Genomic DNA, 20,096 nt, shown 5'->3' with positions numbered 1-20,096 from the left:
GCCACAGTGGGAATCAACCTGCTGCCTCTTAGCAGCGCATCAGGAGGGAGCTTGGTCAGAGCTCGGGTGTTTGGCCTCAGGGCAGCCACGCAGCAGGGCCAGGCATGTCACACACTTAACGGGATGCTCCAGGGTCCGGGAACAGTGGCCCCGGCGCCAGCAAGCTTCAGTAAATGTGTAACTTGACCCCGGACCGGCTCATCCTGTCGGGCACTGAAGTCGTGCATCAATCACTAGGACTTGCTGGAAGGAATCCCAGCGCGCGAGCGGCTGCTGGCGTCCTCCTGGCCGGCCCTGTGGCTGCAGCCCCCACCCGCCCGTCAGGCCGCCTGATGCAATCCCACCCCCCGCCCTGTTCTCAGAGCAGCCTGGGAAGGGCTCCAGCCCCATCCCTCAGATACAAATAGGGCTCCGTGACAGGCCACGGAAGAGGCGTCCCTCCTGGGTCCAAGTAGAAGGTAAGCTGGAGCCCCCTCCCCACGCCTGCCCCTGCCCGGCCCGCAGCAGCCCCTGCTGTGCTGTCTGGGGTGGCGGGCCGGGGGCCCTGGCAGGAGAAGGCTGGAAGGAGCGCTGACAGCACCTGGGGCGGGCGAGGGGTCCCCGTGGGGCTGCTGGACGCAGGGGCGGCTCCTGCTGAGAGCTGGACACCGAGGCCGGCCTGGCTCAGCGCCCCCCGCGCCCCTTCTCCCTAAGCAGAGCGCCAGGGTGGGCAGCAGCCCGCCTCCTCTGGGCTGGGGCTGGGGCGGGGGTCCCGGGGAGGCAGGCGCTGGGGCAGGGCCTTGTGCCCGAGCCCACCAGGGCCTCCCAGGTCAGGAGCACAGCCAGGCCGCCTGCAGGGGCCGGAGGGGCCCTCTCTGCCTCTGGCTCAGACGAGGGGTGGGCTGCGCCCCGCAGCGCCCGCGGGGCAGTGCTCGCCGGGCCCCGGGGGTGCTGACGGGGTCCTCCCCGTGCGCCCCGAGCCTCGGGAGCCAGTCCCCCCACGCTCGGGCCCCTCGCGGGGCTGTAAAGGAGCGCGCGTGAGCGGCGGCGCTTTGTGAAGGTCAGGCTCCACGAGGCGGGCAGACTCTCGGCACTCTATTCGAGAGGCAGGGCGGCTCGGGCCCGGAGGGCGGGGTCAGGCGCCAGGGCTCCGGGCCGGGTTCGAGTCCCGCGTCGTCGTGGTGCCCGGTGAGTGGCGGGTGCTCGGCTCCTCTGCTTCACGGTGCTCGCCAACGCGCTGGGCCACACCGACGGTCCTGGCCAGGCCTGCACAGAGACTTCCCAACACAGGAAGCCTCCGCGAGCAGAGCAAGCGAGAGCCTGCCCCTCCTGTTTGTTTTACGTTTTTTATTTTGATGAGGTTCCATTTATCTATTTCTTCTTTGCTGCTTGTGCTTTGGATCTAAGGTCTAAGAAACCATTGCCCAACACCAGGTCCTGAAGATGCTTCTCCATGTTTTCTTCTAAGAGTTTTATAGTTCTAGCTTAAGTCTTTGGCCCATTTTTCAGGTTTTTTTCTTTTTTTTTTTTAGGAGGTCCTGGGGATTGAGCCCAGAACCTCATACATGGGAAGCAGGCACTCAACCACAGAGCCACATCCGCTCCCCAATGAGAGCTGGTTTTTTTGTTTGCTTTTAGGAGGTACCAGAGATCAAACCTGGGACCTCACAGGTGGGAAGCAGGTGCTCAACCACTTGAGCTGCAGCCACTCCCCAAGCCCTGCCTGCCTGCCCCCCCGTCTTTTTTTAAGGTACCATGTCAAGGGATTGAACCCGGGGCTCACACGCAGGAAGCTGGTGCTCAACCACTGAGCCACATTGCTTCCTGGAGTTGGTTTTACCAACTGTTTTGCTTGTTCTTTGTTCTTGTTCACAGGAGCCACCAGAATCAAATCTGGGACCTCCCATGTGGGAGGCAGGTGCTCAACTTCTCGAGCCACATCCGTTCCCCAGCCCTGTCCTTTTGCAGCTTACAACCTGGTGGGAGGAGACGGATGATAAAATATCAGGCTTATATTTATTATAAGCATAATAAATAAGTAAATGATATAGCGGGTTGAAAGGTGGTAAGAGAAGGCTAGGGTTGTTATGGAGCTTAGATAAGCTATCTGCGATAGGCACGCAGACCCGCTGCAGAGCCCAGGGAAGGAGGAAACAGAGGGAGGAGGCAGCGGGGGGATTAACCGAGGCGCGGCGTTGGCTGGGGAAGACCCAGCCGCGGGAGAAGGCAGCCGGGGCGGCCACGCCAGGAACACCCCGTTGTTTTCAGGACCCCGCTCTCGCTGACTTAGAAGGGGCCTGGGTGGCAGCGCAGATCACAGTTAAAGCAACGTCTTCCTTGAAGCCTCGCGGTGGCTTTCCCTGAGACACGCATGGGAGCCAGGGGCGGCCAAGAGCCGCGCCCACCGCCCGGCCGGCCGGGCTGCCCTCGCCGGCGCTGTAGGGTTTCTCCTGGGGTGGGTTCCCTCAGGCTCCCCTGCGTGATCTGGTCAGATGGGGTATGACCCGGCAGCTGGGCCTGCTGGAGAGAAGCGCCCGGAGCGCGGGACAGTGTCTTTCCTGAGAAGGGGGATGGTCTAATGAGCCCTGAGGACGGTGAGGGGCCCCTGGGGGCGGGTGGAGGGGATGCTGAGGAGCGGGGTGGAAAGGGGCAGAGGAAAGGGGAATTGCTCCTCCTGCAGTTATGGCGAAAGGACCTGAGCCCTGTGAGGAAGGCCAGCGGTTGTTGCTCCTTTGCCAATTTGATGACTAGAGCAGAACAGGCGATGCCGTCAGTGCTGAGTGAGAGCAGGTGCGGTGAGCAGGGGCAGGACGGAAAAACAGGCTGCACAGTAAGAGGAGACGTCTGGGCACTGCATCAGGAAAGATGTCAGGGGTCAGAGGGTCCTAAGACCACCTTGAGCGGGGATGAGGTACGACGCCCCAAAGCAAGTCATCGGGAGGCGAACGGCAGGTGGGCTGCCGGAGGCCGCAGGAGGTCCAAGGAGGCCCAGCCCCAGCAGGTCTGCTGGGAAAGAGAGGAGACCCCCAAAGATCAGAGGGGCAGGGGTGAAGGGCTGAGCAGGGCCTTGGTAGTACGGGCACCTCTTCTCAAGGAAACGAGGTCGGGGGTAGCGCACAGTGTTTAGGAGCTAGAACGACCCACAGGCGAGAGGAGTCCAGCCAAGGAAAACGCACACAGGACACGCCGGGGTCTCTTCCAGAAGTCAGGCCTGCCTCCCTGTTTCCCTGGGGCGAGGAGGGGCAGGCTCGCAGGGCTTTTGAGAGAGACTGGTGCTGGGAATCCTCGAGTCCAGCACGGTGGCCCTCGTTAGGGCAGAGGTTCTAAACCCTGGAGTCATGTGCGGAGATTAAAAAAAAATCCCTACGTGGCCCCACTGCGGCCCCGTGAAGTCAGACTCTCTGCGAGTGAGGCTGGGCCGGGAATTTTTTTTATTTTCAGAGCTGCCTAGTGGATACCGATTAACGTGCAGCTCTAGCTGAGAACTGGCTTTGGGGTTCAAGGCAGGCGCAGATGCCTGAACTTCGGTGGGAGCCAGGGTGGCTCTGTCCTGCCTGCATCTTAGGACCACTGGAGAGATTTAGGACAGACAAAACAGTGTGCCCAGAGCACACCCTTGGTGACTGTAATTAGCATTTCTGGGCGTGAGATCCTGGCACTCCTAGTTTCTAAAGCTTCCCCGGGTGTCTAACGGCTCCAGGGTTGAGAGCTACTGGGAAAGGAGAAGTATATGACTCGCTTTCCTGTTACCTACTTGCTGTAGGACCTGGAGAAGATTTATTTCTTCCTGACTCAGAACGTCCGGTTCTGTATCCTTACAGGATTAGATAGGATAATATATGGGAAAAGGATTTTGCTAACTGGCATCTATCATGCAGATATGAGAGCTTTATTCTCCCATCACTCACCTTGGCTGGGACATGAGGTGCAGGTTTCCTGGCCGATGTTGCCAGGCCAACTTATCACATGGGAAAGCCCTCTGTGTGTTAGTCTTGTCATCCACACCAGCTTGCCAGCTCCCCGGGGGCAGGGGTGAGGCCTTTTCTACCTGAAACACATTTGGTTCTCTGGGGGAGAACTTACAGGTGCAGGAATGTGAGTTTCCCTTTGGATCATGTAGAATTGCCCATAGAGTTGTTTGTTTTTCTTTTGTTATTCTTATTTATTTTTCTCCCATGGAGTTTTTGTGTATTTTTTAAGATTTACTTCATTTATTTATTCCCCCCACCCCATTGTTTTGCGTTTGCTGTGTCTGTTCATGATGTGCTCGTCTTCTTTTTAGAAGGCACGGGAACTGAACCCTGGACCTGCCATGTGGGAGGGAGGTGCTAATCGCTTGAGTCACCTCTGCTTTCTGCTTTATTGTGTCTCTCATTGTGTTCCCTGCTTGTGACTCTTTGTTGCATCATTGTTGCGTCAGCTTGCAGGGTTAGCCCGTCACGTCAGCTGGCTGTCTTGCTCGTCTACTTCAGGACACACCGGAAGCTGAACCCGGGACCCTCCAGTGTGGAAGGCGGGAGCTCAATCGCTTGAGCCACATCCGCTTCCCTCCCGTGGAGTTCTAAATCCATTTATTCTCTTCCTTATTTAAAGAAACAGATGAATTTGTCCTGGCCTAAATGGTTGCAGGGAAGATGGGGAAACTGACAGCGTGGCTGGAGGGCACTTCATAATCTCATCGTCACCCTTGGCAAAATGCCGTTTCAGGGTCGGCGCGAGTGCACCCGTGGGCGATGGCTGCGGCCGGCCTGGGACGCGGGCTGGCGGTGCTCTGCCTCCTGGCCTGGGCGGCCCCGGCGGCCGGCGACCGGGTGTACATCCACCCCTTCCACCTCCTCACCTACGACCAGCGCGCCTGCGACAGGCTGGAGAACCGCAGCGCCGACGCGCCCCCGGACCCCACCTTCTCGCCCATCCCGATCCAGGGCGGGGCCAAGGCGGCCCCCGTGGACGAGGAGGCCCTGCGGGACGAGCTGGCGGCGGCGGCGCAGACGCTGGGGGCGGCGGACAGGGGCAGGGCCGCGGGGGTGGGCCTGCTGCTCAACTTCCTGGGCCTGCGCATGTACCGGGCGCTGCGCGCGGCGCGGGGCGCGGCGCGGGGCGCGGCGCTGCTGTCCCCCGCCGCGCTCTTCGGCACGCTCGCCTCCTTCTACCTGGGCGCCGAGGGCCCCACGGCCGACAGGCTGCAGGCCTTCCTGGGCGTGCCCGGGCAGGGCCCGAGCTGCACCTCCCGCCTGGACGGCCACAAGGTCCTGTCCGCCCTGCGGGCCACCCAGGCCCTCCTGGTGAGCGGCCGCGGCGCGCCGCTGCTGTCCACCGCGGTGGGCCTGTTCGCGGCGCCCGGCCTGCGTCTGAAGCAGCCCTTCGTGCGCGCGCTGGCCCCGTTCGCGCCCGTCGCGCTGCCCCGCGCCCTGGACTTGGCGGAGCCGGAGGTGGCCGCCGCGAGGATCGGCAGGTTCGTGCGCGCCGTGACCGGGTGGCCGGTGAGCGCCCCGGCGGCCGCCAGCGCCGGCGGCACCCTGCTGTTCCACACCTACGTGCGCTTCCGAGGTAAGGCCCAGCCCCCGGGCTCCGCCGCGCCGCGCTTGGCGGGCAGGCAGGGCGAGCCGGCGCCCACTCGCTCCGTGCTGAGCGCCCCACCGGCTGCCCCACTGCGCGCCAGCCCTGGGTTCAGGCTTCCACTTTCACTCCTTAGCCCCCTTTCCCGAGCCGTGAGGAGCGTTCCTGTCTTTATTTACTGGTGAGGAGACAGGCTCAGAAAAACACAGGGACTCCCAGGCGCAGAAAAAGAGTGACTCGTGCCAGACCCCAGGGCCACAAGCGGGCATCCTGGGAGCCACGCCCACGGCACGTGGTTCCTGCTTAGCAGGGAAGGTTCACGTCCCTTAAGAAGCACGGGGACTTGGGCCCCTGTCCCAGGTAGAAATAACTAATGTGCTTGCTTAAATAACTTTCATATTGGGAGGGGGTATTGCCAAAAGAAAAAAAAATCCCTACTATGAAGATTGTTTCCTCATTGAATACATGATTACTGAGAAATTACTGCTTGCAAGGCTGTGAGCCCGGCAGGGCGGGGAGGCCAGCGGGGGTGAGCCAGAGGCCACCTGCTGACGCTCAGCCGGGGAGCTGGGATGAGGGGGCAAAAAGTGCTGCAGGTGAAAGTGTTCTAGGAAAAGTACTCGTGAAACACTAAGAAGAGGAGGGGAGGCTGGCCCTGGGGTGGGAAGAGCTCGGGAGGGGGTGAGGGCAGGGGCTGTGACAACAAGGTGCTGGCAGCGAGCGTGTCACACGCACAAAGGCACTGAGGTCCAGCGTGAGGACGGGGAGGAGCGAGGTGGCTCGGCCGGGCCAAGGCATAGCGACGGAGGGGCACGCGGGAGGGCTGGCGCGTCACGTCGGGGCCAGCTCTGGGAGAACGGACGCCTGGAAGGCGGGGGTCGATGCTGGCTTTGGAGTGCTCAGAGGGCACCCTGGTGGCCCGGTGGCGTGGGCTGGGGGCAGGGAGGGCAGCTGGAAGCTTATGCAATAGTTCAGGCCAGCTGTGTTGGGAAACATGCGCCTGTGGATTCGTGGGCTGAGGCGGGGAGGGAGGCTTCTGCAAGATACTGATGAGGTTCAGGCAAAGAGATCGCCATCTCGAGGGGGACAGAAAGGAGAGGCGCCATCTCGGGGGGGACAAAGAGAGATTGAGGAAGCCGAAAGGACCGTGGAGGCAGAAAGAGTTAACCAGAGCATGACGTTTTCTTAGTGTTAGCAAGTCTTAAAGTCGCCCTAAGACAGCGCTTGGGGAAAGGGCTTCCAGGGGCCAGGAGAGCCCCGGGGATGGCTCTTCTCCCAGCCGACAGGGGACGCAAGCAGAGGTCAGTGCCCACCCGAGGTGATTCCCTGCTGTGAGGGGAGGCGGGGGCGCCCAGGGGCGCTGCCCCAGAAGGAAGCAGGTAGAGGCTCACTGAGGAGCAGAGGCAAGAGAGTCCCCAATGCAGCCGCACTGTGGAGAGACGCCGGCCCTGCCGTGCAGACTTAGAGCTGGAGAGAGGCGGGAAGAGAGAGAAGACTAGAAAGCAAGCAAACCACACGGGGCTCAGGGGGCCTGGGGGGCCCGGCGCCCACCACCGACCACCCCGGGACCCCCACCAGCCCTTAGGTCTTTCCTTGCTCCCCGGGCACGGAGTCCTCCAGGGGCTCTGATGCCCTGGCCCAGGGGCCTGGCGGGAGGCGGACATCGCCGACAGCACCTGGTACGGCCGAGCCCCGGGCGCCCCTCGCCCTGCGCTCGCGGCCGTCCTCAGCCGCAGCCCGGCCCCCGTGGGCGCCGTTTCACCAGCTGACTCACCCTTTAGAGATTTACTTAGCCTGCCTCAGGGTTTGCAGCAGGATTTGTACTTTCGGAGAAGCAGAGAGGAGAGGGCAGCCTTGCAGATCAGACATGTTTTTCGAGGGAGCATTGCATTTTTGTTGAGCACAAGCAGCTTTGTTGGAGGAGAACAATTTCGTCCTTTTTGTCCTTCAAATGAAAAAGCCTCCCCAGGCCCTGTGGGCCAGCGGCCAGCCCCTGCGGAGGGCCGCAGCGTGCAGAAGCCCTCTTGGAACTGCCCTTGTCGGTGGCCAAGCAGCTCAGGACTTAAGCACAAGGGACAGGCTGGGCCGCCGCTCTGTTGTCACAAACCCTGGTCGGTCCCTGCCCGTGTTCCTTCCCAGGAGTCTCCTCCCGGCCTCTCAGCCCCTTTTCACTTTGGAGACCTCTGATTCAGTGAAAGGAAAGACCTGCCTCGTTGTAACACCTCCGTTCATACCCCCAAGCGGCACGGCCGCAGCACTCGCCGTCGTCTCGCTCTAGAAACACAGAAGGGCACTTTCAAGAGGAGCCCTGCAGAGGGACACTGTGCGGGGGTCACCGTCAGGTAGGCCGTGTAGACTGCAGGTGACAGCTGCCCCGAGCCAGTCTGCATGGCCTCCCGGCACTGCCCGAGCTGGACGGCGGCTCGACTCCACCTTGGCAGGGCTCCGGGCTCCTTGTCTCCTTGCTCTGCCATCCCGGTTCACCTCTGTGCCCACCCGGCCCCGGGGAGGGTGGGAGGCAGGGCTCAGCCCTCCCTTTAAGGTCCCACGTGCAAGCTGCGTGTATCGCTTCCGCTCACGTCCCGACGGCCACAGCCAAGCCAGGGCCTGGCCCCAGCACCAGGCGTGCTGAGGACTGTCCTTTCCATCCTTGGAGACTGTGTGCCTGGCTCTACATTCTGTGACCACAAGAAAGGGCGGACGGAGGCTGGAGGCCGAGCAGCGGTCGCCGTCACAGCTGGCGCTGGACTCGGATGGGCAGTGAGTGTGGGCGCCCGGTGTTCACGGCGGCACAGCCACCATCTCCAGCGGGCGCGGCAGCCTGAGCGCCTGTCAGCAGACGACCGGGGAAGCCAAGTGTGCATGCACACACCGGGGAGCGCTGCTCAGCCCCAGCCGGGAGCAGAGGGCTGCCCCAAGCCCAGTGTGGAGGAACCCCACGACCAAGCGCCGGGTGCACCAGCCAGGCACAGAGGACGAGCTTGTAGGACTCCCCTTAGACGAACTGCATAGAGTAAGCAAGTACATGCAGCCAGAGAGCAGAGCGCAGGCTTGCTTGGGCCTGGGGGAAGTTATTGCTTGATGCTGCGGAATTTCCGTCTGGGGGGAGCACAGCGTTTTAGTGATGGATGATGGTGATGGAAACACAACCCTGTGAACATGACCGATGCCACGGAACTGGTGCTTGAAAGTGGGTAAAATGGGAGCTAGTACGTGGTGTATATGTTACCACAGCGAACACTTTTAAAAAATTAAAAATTTTAAAAAGTGAGTGTGGCTAAGCACAGGCTTTGGACTTGGGGATCATCTGGGTTTGAATTTGTCTGGCCAACTGCTACCTGGGTAAGTTCCTTAGATTCTCCTGAGCCGTGGTTTCCTTTGTGCTTAGGGTAGATGTCAACTCTCAGGTGTCATGCCCGGCACAGACTAAGTCCTCAACCAAGGGCAGTTGTTACTGTTGTACTGTTGTTATTTTGATGGATTCGAAGTGGCTAGATTTTGGAGGAGGAGGACTTGCAAGTGCACCCACGGTGCTGGCCTGGGGAAGCTTTGTGCCGGGCCAGGTGGAGAGGAGCCTGGGGTGGGCCTGCACCTCACCGGGGCGCGGAGGGGAGGCTGTGCACGGCGGCAGGAGCGGGCGGTCAGAGCTCACCTGTCGGCTCGGCTCCAAGTCCCGCCCGCCCGCTCCCCGGCCCCTCCAGCTGCCCAGGGCCCCCGGCCCTGGCTTCCGGCTGACTCCTGCCCCTCCTTCTCCTGCTCAGGAAAGATGAAGGGGTTCTCCCTGCTGGCGGAGCCCCAGGAGTTCTGGGTGGACAACGCCACCTCGGTGTCTGTCCCCATGCTCGTGGGGACTGGTGCCTTCCAGCACTGGGATGACGCCAAGAACAACCTGTCGGTGACCCGCGTGCCCTTGGGCGGGAACGCCTGGCTGCTGCTGATCCAGCCGCAGAGCGGCTCGGACCTCGACGAGGTTGAGTCCCTCGCTTTCCAGTACGACTTCCTGGCCAGGATGAAGAGTCTGCCTGTCAGGTACAGCGCCAGGGAGGCTTCCTCCACTGCAGTCTGTCCCTGGGAAGCGGGGAGGAGGGCGGGCCGAGGCCTGGGCAGGGCTGCGCATTCCCCGAGCCTCTGGGGTGGGGTTGACACACAGCAGTGCTGCTTTTCTGGAGCAGGTGCACCCATCATGGCTCCATTCAGCATCTCTCGATGCAGCTCGGGTAGATTCACTTTCTGTGCTTATATTAACCCGCCTGTATCAGAGGGAGAAAAGACATTTCAATCTGTCCTCTGTGCAGGGGGCTTCTTAGATACCCCCCCCCCATGCCCGCCCCCACCAAACCAGCACTCTGAGAGCTTCTTGGGGACGGAGGTGGGCTTTCTCCCACAGCCCTGGTTGAACTCAGCTCCTCTCCCCTTTCATGACCGAAATGAAGCGCCCCTCCCTGGACAGAAGCAGGGGAGATCTCAGGCGGCAGGGCCAGGTCAGGGGAGCTCGTGTACCTGCTCCAAGCTGGGCATGAGAGCGCCCCATCGGGGCCGCAGGTGCCTCCTCGTGTCTACTCTGCATGTTGGAGGCTTGTGTCCCTGTGAACAGCCCTAGTGCTCAGGGGCGTGGAGGGCAGAGGAGGCAGCTGCTCCAGCGAAGGCGGACGGGCGCCATGTGAGAGCCCGGTGCGTGGCCTGCCATGCTCCTTGTCCCGGGTGTTTCTCAACCCAGGGCAGAAAACCACGAGGAGAGAAAAGACATAGCATATGAGTGTAGAGAAGAGCATTTTAGAGCTGCCTGAGGGAGACACCCTCCCCAAGAGCTACCTAAAAACCGATCAGAACAAGAACAGACAACCCCCGGCAGCCAGGCACGCAGAGGCCATCACTGTTGCCATCTGTAGGTCCTTCTCACATTTCAAGGGACAGGGAGGGTTTTTTTTATTTGTTGGTGACATTTTCTCAAGATAGGCCAAGCTACGGCGGGGAGCGCAGGCGCCGGGCCGCCCCCTCCTCGCCGCCGGGCTGCGCGGGTCCTGGCCTGCGGGCCCAGCGGCCTGCTCACGGCGCCCTCCCCCCAGGGCCCTGCGCCTGACCATGCCGCAGCTGCTGCTGGAAGCCTCGCACGACCTGCGCGACCTGCTGGCCCAGGCCAAGCTGCCCGGCCTGCTGGGCGCCGAGGCCCGCCTGGGCAAGATGAGCGACGCCGGCCTCCGAGTGGGACAGGTAGGGCCGAGGCCCGGGCGCGTGTCCGGGGGCGGGGAGGGACGCGGCCGCTCCCGGGCCTGCGCCCCCCCTCCCGGGCCTGCGCCCCCTCCCGGCACGGCGCCCCCTCCCGGCCCGGCGCTGCGCCCCTGCGCCCGCTCCGGGGCCTGCGCCCCCGCTCCCGGCACGGCGCTGCGCCCCTGCGCCCCCTCCCGGGCCTGCGCCCCCTCCCGGCACGGCGCTGCGCCCCCCCTCCCGGGCCTGCGCCCCCTCCCGGCACGGCGCTGCGCCCCTGCGCCCGCTCCCGGGCCTGCGCCCCCTCCCGGCACGGCGCCGCGCCCCCCCCTCCCGGGCCTGCGCCCCCTCCCGGCACAGCGCTGCGCCCCTGCGCCCGCTCCCGGGCCTGCGCCCCCTCCCGGCACGGCGCCGCGCCCCTGCGCCCGCTCCCGGGCCTGCGCCGCCCGCCCCTCGCCCGCCCCGGCCCCCAGCCCTAAGGCCCGCTGTCCCGCAGGTGCTGAACTGCCTTCTGTTCGAACTGAGCGCCGAGGACGGAAAGCCGGCGGCGCCCACCCCGCAGCCCGCGCGGCCCGCGCCCCTGGAGGTGACCCTCGACAGGCCCTTCCTGGTCGCCGTGCTCGAGCAGGCCTCGGGGGCCATCCACTTCCTGGGCCGCGTGGCCCGCCCCTGAGCAGAGCCTGAGAGAGCCCCAGAGCCCCGGCTGCGCAGGCGCCGGCGGAAGGCCTGCACCGATTTGTCGCCATGGGTTTTCCGCCTTTTCTTCTGGTCAGTCAGCGTTGAGCTGGAAAGACATTTTCCTGGTAGACGTGAACGCTGTGCGTAACGAGCAGCAGAGACCGGGGCCCAGCCGGCTGCCTAAGGCGGGACTCTCGTTTTGGATGGAGTGGGGAGAGAGGCAGTGCTGAGCGCAGGGCTGCTGTTCTAGAAGAGTGGCTGATTTCTGAAACCAGAATGTTTCCCTTTAAATTGGGATCAGAAATTTGGCTTCAAAATTAACGCCTAAATTTTTCACGTCTTGGGTTCATATTGAGTGTTTTGAAATGTGAGGCTAGCACCTGTCTGTCATTCCTGCCCTCCTTTACTTTTTCTTGCGTGTGCCGTGATTTTTGAAACATTCGTTTTGAAAAACACAAGCATCTGGATTCATGCTAGAATGTAATACCACGGTTGATTATGACTTGTGTAATTAATAAAGGGCCTGCAACAATAAACAGTAAAAATGATATCTTTCACTGAGCAGAATAACAGATAGACGTGATTCAGCTGACAGACTGTATAGTGAAAGTGCTTCTGAGGACGTGGAGTCGTATTTGGGGTGGAATTTCCACGGAAGGCCTGGCCCAGGCCTCTTCAGTCATGTCGGAGGCGTTTTAGGTGATGCATTTGTCTGGACACATCTATTCATAAGAATTAGGATCATCAGTGAAACTGACAGATGGGACAGTGGGACACTCATCACATGACAACTGAAAAAGGAACTGGGCACTTCTCAGTACTGGTGACACAGAATCAGAATATTGCTTGTACTGTGTAAGGAAAGCAAAAGGCAGAGAAATAAACATGCCTGAGTGAACATTCGCCAGCTCTTATCTGTTGAGCGTCTCCTCCAGTCCCCCCGGGTGCGATCAAACCTAACTTTGTAAACTCTGACAAAGCCTGGTGAGGCGGGGGCACCAGCAGGCCCTCGGCTGCCCCTGGGAGCCGTGGAGAGGTCCCCACGTAGGCAGAGCGCTTTATCTCTCTTCTTCCTCCCTTCCCTCCCTGCCACAAATATTGAATTAATAACATATGTACTGTGTTACAACTGGTAAGAGCCAAGAAGAAAAAGGCAACAGGGAAGAGAGCTAGGGAGTGTCCAGGATGGGAGGGGAGGGGTGGTTTCAAAGCTTACAGAGTTCTTTCATTTTTGTGACCTCGTTGGCTGAAGGCAAGGAAACACCTGCGTCCTGCTGCTGAGGGAGCGGTGCTGCCTGTGTCTGCCCGGCCGCGCCCCCACCTCCGCAGGAGCCCCAGAGGTAGCTGGTTCCCAGGGCTGGGCTCCTGGAGCAGAGCATGCCTTGGGGACAGGTGGAATGAGTCCCCTTCTCCCCGACCCAGACAAGGTCCGAGCAGGTGCAGAAAACACCGTCAGCATCCGTCACCCGAAGGTCAGGGCTCCTGAGGAGACACTCGGCTTCTCGACTCGTATCCCCGAGGGTCCCTAACACAGCTGCCGAACCGTCCCAAGGGCCTGTTCCTCCGGCCGCACAGCCAGGCCCGCGAGCAGCAGCGTGGCCCAAGCACTTTCCTGCCCACATTTGTAAACTGGGAAATGCCGGAATGAACGACCGAATGGCGAGCGCGCGTGTCAGTGGCCCTCAGCACGTGAAAGGGCAGCGTGCGCCCGCCAGAGGCCCTGGAGGTACGCCGGCAATGGAGCCGCAGCCCGGGAGCACCCTCCACTCCCGCAGGCACGGCGGCCTCGCTTCCTCAGCAGGGATCTTTCAAAGCTGTCCCCCGCGTTCCAGACGCAAGCCTCAAAAAAAGACTTGCCTTTAGTTGCCGTCTTCAGGACACCGAGGCTCCCGTTCCTTGTTCAAGAAGACCAGGCAAGGCCTGCGGGAGCAGGAGGTGGTGGGATGTCCCAGGGGGTCTCCCGGCAGGGCCTCTACTCCTCAGCCCTCTGGCACACGCCTCCCTTGTTTGTAAAGGCAATGGGCACAGTTCCTGATGACGCATCCTTCCAGGTCCTGGCAGCGCTCTCTCCTGCCCCCTCTGCCTTCGTTCAGGTCGGCTCCTGCGTCCTGGCCTGAGCAAGAAGCGCCTGGACCGTGGAGGGAAGGACGCTCCGCAGCCCTGATCCGTGTGGCCCATCACCTCCTCGCAGAGAGAAAACGGACCCGAGCAAGGCGGGTCCCCAGAAGCCCCAGGAACGGCCTGCGAGGTCAGCATCCACTCCGGTGGGGTCGACCTAACAGCAGCGACATTTGGCTTTGCTGCGTTGGGTGGACTGCAGTCCCAGGGTCCTGCGCACTCACCAGTCTTTTTTTTTTTTTTGACATCCTAACCTTTCTTTAATAACACTTGCATGTACACCATATTTACCAGTTTATACCCTTTAATTCCATTTTATGAGATAGCAATCACAAAGTGATACAGAAAAGCCTTGGTATTTAAGGCAAATGAGAAAGAAATGTCATTCCACATTCGTTCTGAGCTACATGCTGGCCTCCCCAAAGCCTTTTAATGAATTGTAAGTGCGGCTCACAGTCCCCTTTGTTCTCACAGTCTTAGGGATTCTGCTCACACTCAGAGCCCCGGTGGTTTTTTCACTGTAATCAGCTGTCACCACTTCTATTTGGGTTTACCTCTCAGGTCCACTCTCAGCACTCACTCTCTGATTCGTTCTGTCCTCCAAGGGCCAGTGGAGGGTGGGGCCTGGCACACACACTCTCCAGTTTGGGTGTTTTTGAAATGACAATTGGGTGCCAAGTCTCTTGGGAGAACTGTAAGTACAGGGAGCAGCAGTGCTGTAAAGTCTTGCTACTCAAAGTGCAGTCCTTGGACCAGCAGTATCAGCTTTTCCTGGGAGCTTGTTAGGAACACAGACTCTCAGGTTCTGCCCCACCTCCTGAACTAGAATGTGCATTTTTTACAGGATGCCCACTTGAAAGTTTAGAAAGCACTGCTCTAACTGGTACACAGAATCTCGACTCCAAACACTGGTTTCTAGAAGGGGCAGTAGCCACAATGATAGGCTCCATCATTTGTTGTAAGCTCTTGGGTGGATGAAACATCTTATAATCAGAAGTATCTGTAATTCCTGAAACAACTGCAAATGAAGAAGAGGTCCAAGTATGTGTTTACTGAATCTGGAGCTGCTTTATTCACCCCCAGCACATACCTTCCTTCATTTAACAAATACTAGAGAGGTGCTGAGTCTAGACTTCATGCCCCAGAAGTGAACCAAACCTGTCATCCTTGCCTTCAGTGATTCCTGGAGTCACTGCCTGTGATGTCATCCTTACACATTGATAGTAGTTTTGAAGTTGTTCCAAACACGAGACAGAGTTGACAGGCTGCAGCTGAACAGAACATTTGAATTTTTTACTTTGCTTTAAAATGCATATAGCGATAGAGTAAGTTCCTCTACTTAGCAAGTTGCTTCAGCTTCTGCCAGTTCCTACGGGTATAATGTTGCCAACGGACCTCTGGTGTCAAGATATTTTCTATGTGCAGTTACAAATGGAAAGTTAGGTAGGACTCCATCTCTCAAATCATTACAAAGATGCGAAACACCAAAATTTCAGATTACTTAATGCAAAAATGCTATCACTTTGGTTTTGATTCTCTTAAACTTTTCTTCACCAAATTCTAAGTCTTCTTGCGGTTGAAAATTCTTGTCAATTAGACAAGGCAATTATTTGGCAACTAAAATTACTTCCAGAGATTTTTGGCTGGGTAAGAGACCTGGAGCTATAGGCAGTGATACTTCTTACCGTCCAGCAAGGAAATTAATTAGATCCCAAAGCTCGTACTCAGTTTAGAAAACAAAGTTTATTTTTGGTTACTCATTTGGTACCAAACCCCATCTGAACAGAACTGAGGCTATTTAATATCTAAAATCTTTATAGGGTATTAGTAAGTCTGGCAGCATAAAGATCTATGTTTGACTAAAGGTGCTGTCTGCAGGATACTTAACCTTTCTAAAACTTAAAAAATCCTGATTACGAAAGGTTTTGGATTAGAGATTGTGAATTTAAATATTACCTCTTGAAGTTTTTAAAGCTGCAAAATGCTCAGGGATGTTCTGGACAATTCTAATGGGATTCACAAGCTCTAGGTGTTTTGAAATGTCAATGACCAATGATTGTAACTTCAAGAGAGTGGGGGTTATACAGCCCACTTCCCAGCATTCAAGCTTCGTAACGCTTCTGTGTGCATCCAGGTGTGCATCTCCTGTGTGATTAGATTGGGTTTTGCACTTCCTTTGCTCTTAAGAAATGCGTCTTCCTAACTAGATTTAAAGCCTCAAACTTGACAGAAACCTTATAATCTTTCATGTATTTTCTAGCACAGACAAGTCTTGGTGATGCTCATAGGGTGTCTGAGGGATAGCTGGACCCACTCATGGCTTGGTACAATTCAGTCACACCTTTCCAGGTTACCCCCGACAGCTGACAAGGGCTCGGGGTCTTCCATGCAAGAGGGGATGTGCCTTACGGCCTTCCTTCTCAGAGTGGCCGCGGAACGGCAGTATCAGCACCTCAGGAAGGAAGCCTTTGAGTCTGCTATGCTGGGGTAGGGCCTGAGAAGTAACGTTGCCAACAACCTCCAGGGGACACTGCGGCGGTGGTCCCCGTGGGTTAGCAAGGGCCGAGAGGCCTGTCTCAGCTCTGGCCTCCTGAGCTGGTGCTTCCACACCTCCACCTGCGCATTAGAGCCACAGGTGACTATCCTGCAACGCCTTTTCCCTTCATGTAATAAGCAACCAAACGGGCAGACCTGCAGTCCCTCCTCTGCTATAGGCTACAAGGCCCTCCTTGTAGGACAAAGAAAATCACTGGAGAAGTCTTTAAACAATTGTGGCAGATTATTCTGTCGTGGCCCAGAGTCAGATATTAGTACATCATCACCCTCTTAAGAAGAAACACGACCACTTGCAAGTAAGAATTCAAAGTGCACAAAATAGTAACCCTGATGTTTATGAACAAGTCAAAGTTTATATAAATTCAGGACATGGACTTAAGATCCGGCAGCTTCTTTTTCTCCATTCATCCTTATTCTTCCACTTCCACTTCCCATCCCTTTCTTACCTGGCTGCCAACCTCTTGATTTCCAATCTAGTACCATACAAAGAACCAACAGCCTAGCAGACTATTTAGCCCACTCCCCCAATTGAGGGATGTCAAATCCTTCTAATTAATCCCTGATTCGCAATCACTCACATGGTTGTTTCTCTGCTCAGACTGACTGACCCAACTTCAACGGGCTTCCTAATCCTATGCTCTAGAATAAGACACACACACATCCAGGGGCCGGCACTCACCGCTAAGACCAGAGGGCATGCTCTCAACAGGGAGCAGAGAATACTATTCTCCTGGAGGCCCGCCAAAGCACTGAATGTTCCCTACACAGCAAGCTCCTTTCACTGCTCCCTCTTAACATCTCTAGGCCTGCCTCATCCCCGGTTCTCTGAATTCCTGAGCATTTATTTCTTCTTTTCCGTCTTCTCCTTACAACTTACCTTTGGACAAACAATAAGACGTTGAGATGCAAAGAAATGCAAAGAACAGAATAAAAAGACCCTCATTCATTAATCAAGGGTCTCTGTCTGGGCAGTTGCCACAGCTGAGTAGGATACAGTATGACACTCTAAACTAGGGTAAGGAGTGGGAGTTAGTGAAACAACTAAAGCGTTTACGCTTCTTCCCAAGCTTCCAAACGCTCCTGTCGATAGTGCGTTCACTGTTCTGTGGAGCAGCACTCCCACAGGCCTAAGGCAAGGTGCCACGATGGACAGGAGCCTTCAACAGCTGCTCCAGAGACGTCCTCCTGCAAGGAAACAGGTGCTGGGGAGGCTCTAACTTGTGAATTTACAAATAAAAGGCACACACTCTCTTGGCAGACACTGCTTTTATTCAGGAAATAAATTCTTTCCTACTGGTTCTAGCTCCTGACAGAGGTCCAGGTCATGAGGGTCATCAGAAGCATTGTTCTCACATACCTACGCCACAATGGAGAGGCCCCCTTCCTAGCCTCTTTACAAAGTCAGTACATTTAGTTATTTTCATCGCAGAGGAGGACATTTCCATACAATAAACTGTGGTAACACCACCACAGTAGTTTCTTCAAATTGCTGGATCAGGGAAACAACTTTTTATACTCATATATATATTTTAACGTTTTAGAAACCAACTCTTCCACACTAAAATTTACAATAAAAATAAAATAATTTGCTTTGTAAACTATAGTAGAAAGTTTCAAATGTCTTAAAAACTATCTTCCATACAATGGAAAAAGGCTTAGTGTTCTTTTTTGGGTGAAAGAAGACCCAAATATGCAGAGAAGGTGCATTGACGTGTTGCTGTAGATACGCTGGAAGCACTGTTTGCTACATAGGCTTGGGAAGAGAACAGAGCCACATTCTTCCCTTAGGCTAGAAGTCCAACTTTTTTCTCCCTTCAGGGTCTTCCCAGAAGCTTAAGACTGTTCTACAGTTGCCAGGTCCTTGGCAGCCACAACAAGCTCCAGGAGAGCTGGAAAGCTTTTTATGCCACTTGTTTGCAAGCCCATCTTTTGAATCTGCAAAAGCCGTAAGAGAACAAATTATGTTACAGTGACGTAAGCTGAATGTGGAAAAAAAACCTTATAAAAAAATAAAACAAAAATCCGTCCCCACCCTCTATTATAGGAGAGAAAAAAAGACCGTTCCCTAAAGACTGGTAGGATATTTTTTTTTCCTGTAGAGCAAGGGATTTATGTAGGAGAAATCTACTTTTCTGGGGTCAAACACTTAGCATTTTAAGCAGCCCATATGATAATTTATCTCTGTCCATTAAATCAGACTTTTACCAGGATAAAGGCCTCTCTTGTGGACTTAAAAAAAAAGAAAAATCAACCTGAAAGAAATAATGAAATAAACTATTTTTAAGTGGAGACTTTAAAACAAAAGTATTGGCTCAAGCTCTTAATCTCTTAACATAATGCCAACAACCTTTCTTAGAATCTAATGAACTGAAAACACTTTGGCACAGCAACAATTGTCAATTATTTTGGTAACTAAAACATGGCACAGTATGTTCCCATTTTTTATTAAAAATCATACAAAAAATCACACATATACATAGAATGATCTGGAAAGATACATAACAAAGTAATTGTTTGCTTTCACGGTTAGTTCTGGGGACTGGGCTTACTGGAAGTGCCTTTTTCTTTTCTTTCCTCCCTGCCCCACCCCACTGCCCCTCCCTTTCTTTTGTTTATCTGTTCTTCCTGTTTCTAAAACAAACTTTCTTGCTTGTAAAAGGATTTTAAATTTTTCTTGTGAAATAAAGATACAGGGCAAATGAATTTTGTCAAGATATATCTCTAAATTCACTTCAAAAGAGAAAAAAGTTAGGAGTTTCCGTGTTGGTTCTGATGTGTAAAGGAGATACTGTAGTCAGCTAGAAAATCAAGTACCTAGTGATGGAAATTTTATCATTTCACCTAGTTTCCTCTAACAAAAAGGTCCTTTCCTTGGTAATGTATGGCTAGATGGAAAACTTAAGCAGTTTAGAAAAAAAGTTTTATGATGCTACAAGGAAGTTACCTTAGTGATAATGAAAAGACCTTGCATTAATAATTAATATTCAGCCATTATTCTGAAATCTGTGTTTTATAGAAAACCTACAAAATCCAGGAAAAGGTACAAAAAGTTACATTTAGATGATTTCTCAAGTACCACAGGGAGGGTTACTATTTTTTCTGTTTTTCCTAAGCCAAAGCAACAACTATTTCAAAAGCTATGACACAGCATCAATTATGTATAGCAGATAGTTCTGTCATCTGTGCAGTGGGTTTCATGAAAAGTGTTGGTGAATAAAAAAGATGTCAACGGCCCCAACTATCAATTCATTCAAGTTCAAAAACTTAATTTTCAGAACTTTTCTTTTCTATCCTTTCTTTCCCCTAATTCCTAGGTATAACATGAATTTCTTATTTTTAAAGTATTCTGGGATGCTGACCCTTTTCTTTGTAATATCTGGGGAATCAATTCCTTATCCACCTCAACAGCATCTTGGCTCACATGAACCATTAGGTAACTCCCTGATCCTTAGAATTCATTTTCAGAATCATTGAACTGATGATGGCTGATCAATTACCTGCTCTCCCAGGTACTCAACGTCTAAGGCCAACTGTAGCCTGATTTTGTCATCATCACTCATGCCACCATTAGAGCCAACAGGGTTGGTTGAAGTAGTTTTTCTAGCTTGTTTTAGTCTTTTTAGACTTTCTTCCATTTTCTTCACTGAGTTCAGTACATCTGACACAGTTTCATAGTACCTTGAGATCAAGACACATTTATTGGTGGAACAGAGACAGATATATGTAACATCAAACACAGTAGCTTAGTGGGATAAATAAAAAGATATTAAAGATAAATATTCATTTCCAGTAAAACATTCGGCCATGGTAATATTTAATGTTTCTTAAGAATGTAAGAAAAATAGGGTCTTAGGAGTTTTTGATACTGATTCTTCATCAGTTAAAATTACACTTTAAAATGTATGGTTTCACTTCACTGGTTACAAGGGTATCTTTGGCATGTTAAGTACCATTTTTGGACTGAGGAGAGAAAAAGTAATAAAGGAAACGATATGACTGGG

The 20,096-nt window shown here is 55.1% G+C and overlaps 2 protein-coding genes across 2 annotated transcripts in view; one reads left to right on the top strand and one right to left on the bottom strand.

Moving 5' to 3' along the window:
• Positions 1 to 296: 296 nt before the first annotated feature.
• On the top strand, positions 297 to 12,319 carry AGT (angiotensinogen). Its single transcript, XM_058302956.2, has 5 exons — positions 297 to 458; positions 4,687 to 5,529; positions 9,300 to 9,567; positions 10,605 to 10,749; positions 11,240 to 12,319. Exons 2-5 carry the CDS (start codon positions 4,713 to 4,715, stop codon positions 11,414 to 11,416), a joined length of 1,407 nt encoding a protein of 468 aa, XP_058158939.1. The 5' UTR covers positions 297 to 458; positions 4,687 to 4,712; the 3' UTR covers positions 11,417 to 12,319.
• Positions 12,320 to 17,346: 5,027 nt separating this feature from the next.
• The window catches only part of COG2 (component of oligomeric golgi complex 2), a 63,645-nt gene continuing 60,895 nt past the window's right edge, over positions 17,347 to 20,096 (bottom strand). The window contains exons 17-18 of the mRNA XM_058302955.2: positions 19,593 to 19,773; positions 17,347 to 18,030 (exon numbers count right to left, since the gene is read on the bottom strand). Of these exons, the coding sequence (XP_058158938.1) occupies positions 17,929 to 18,030; positions 19,593 to 19,773 (283 nt within the window). The 3' untranslated portion in view covers positions 17,347 to 17,928. The remainder of the gene's footprint in view (positions 18,031 to 19,592; positions 19,774 to 20,096) is intronic.

This window comes from Dasypus novemcinctus, chromosome 9 (genome assembly GCF_030445035.2).
Source record: "Dasypus novemcinctus isolate mDasNov1 chromosome 9, mDasNov1.1.hap2, whole genome shotgun sequence".
In the NCBI taxonomy this organism is placed as follows: domain Eukaryota; kingdom Metazoa; phylum Chordata; class Mammalia; order Cingulata; family Dasypodidae; genus Dasypus; species Dasypus novemcinctus.
This window is presented reverse-complemented; position numbering and strand designations above follow the sequence as displayed.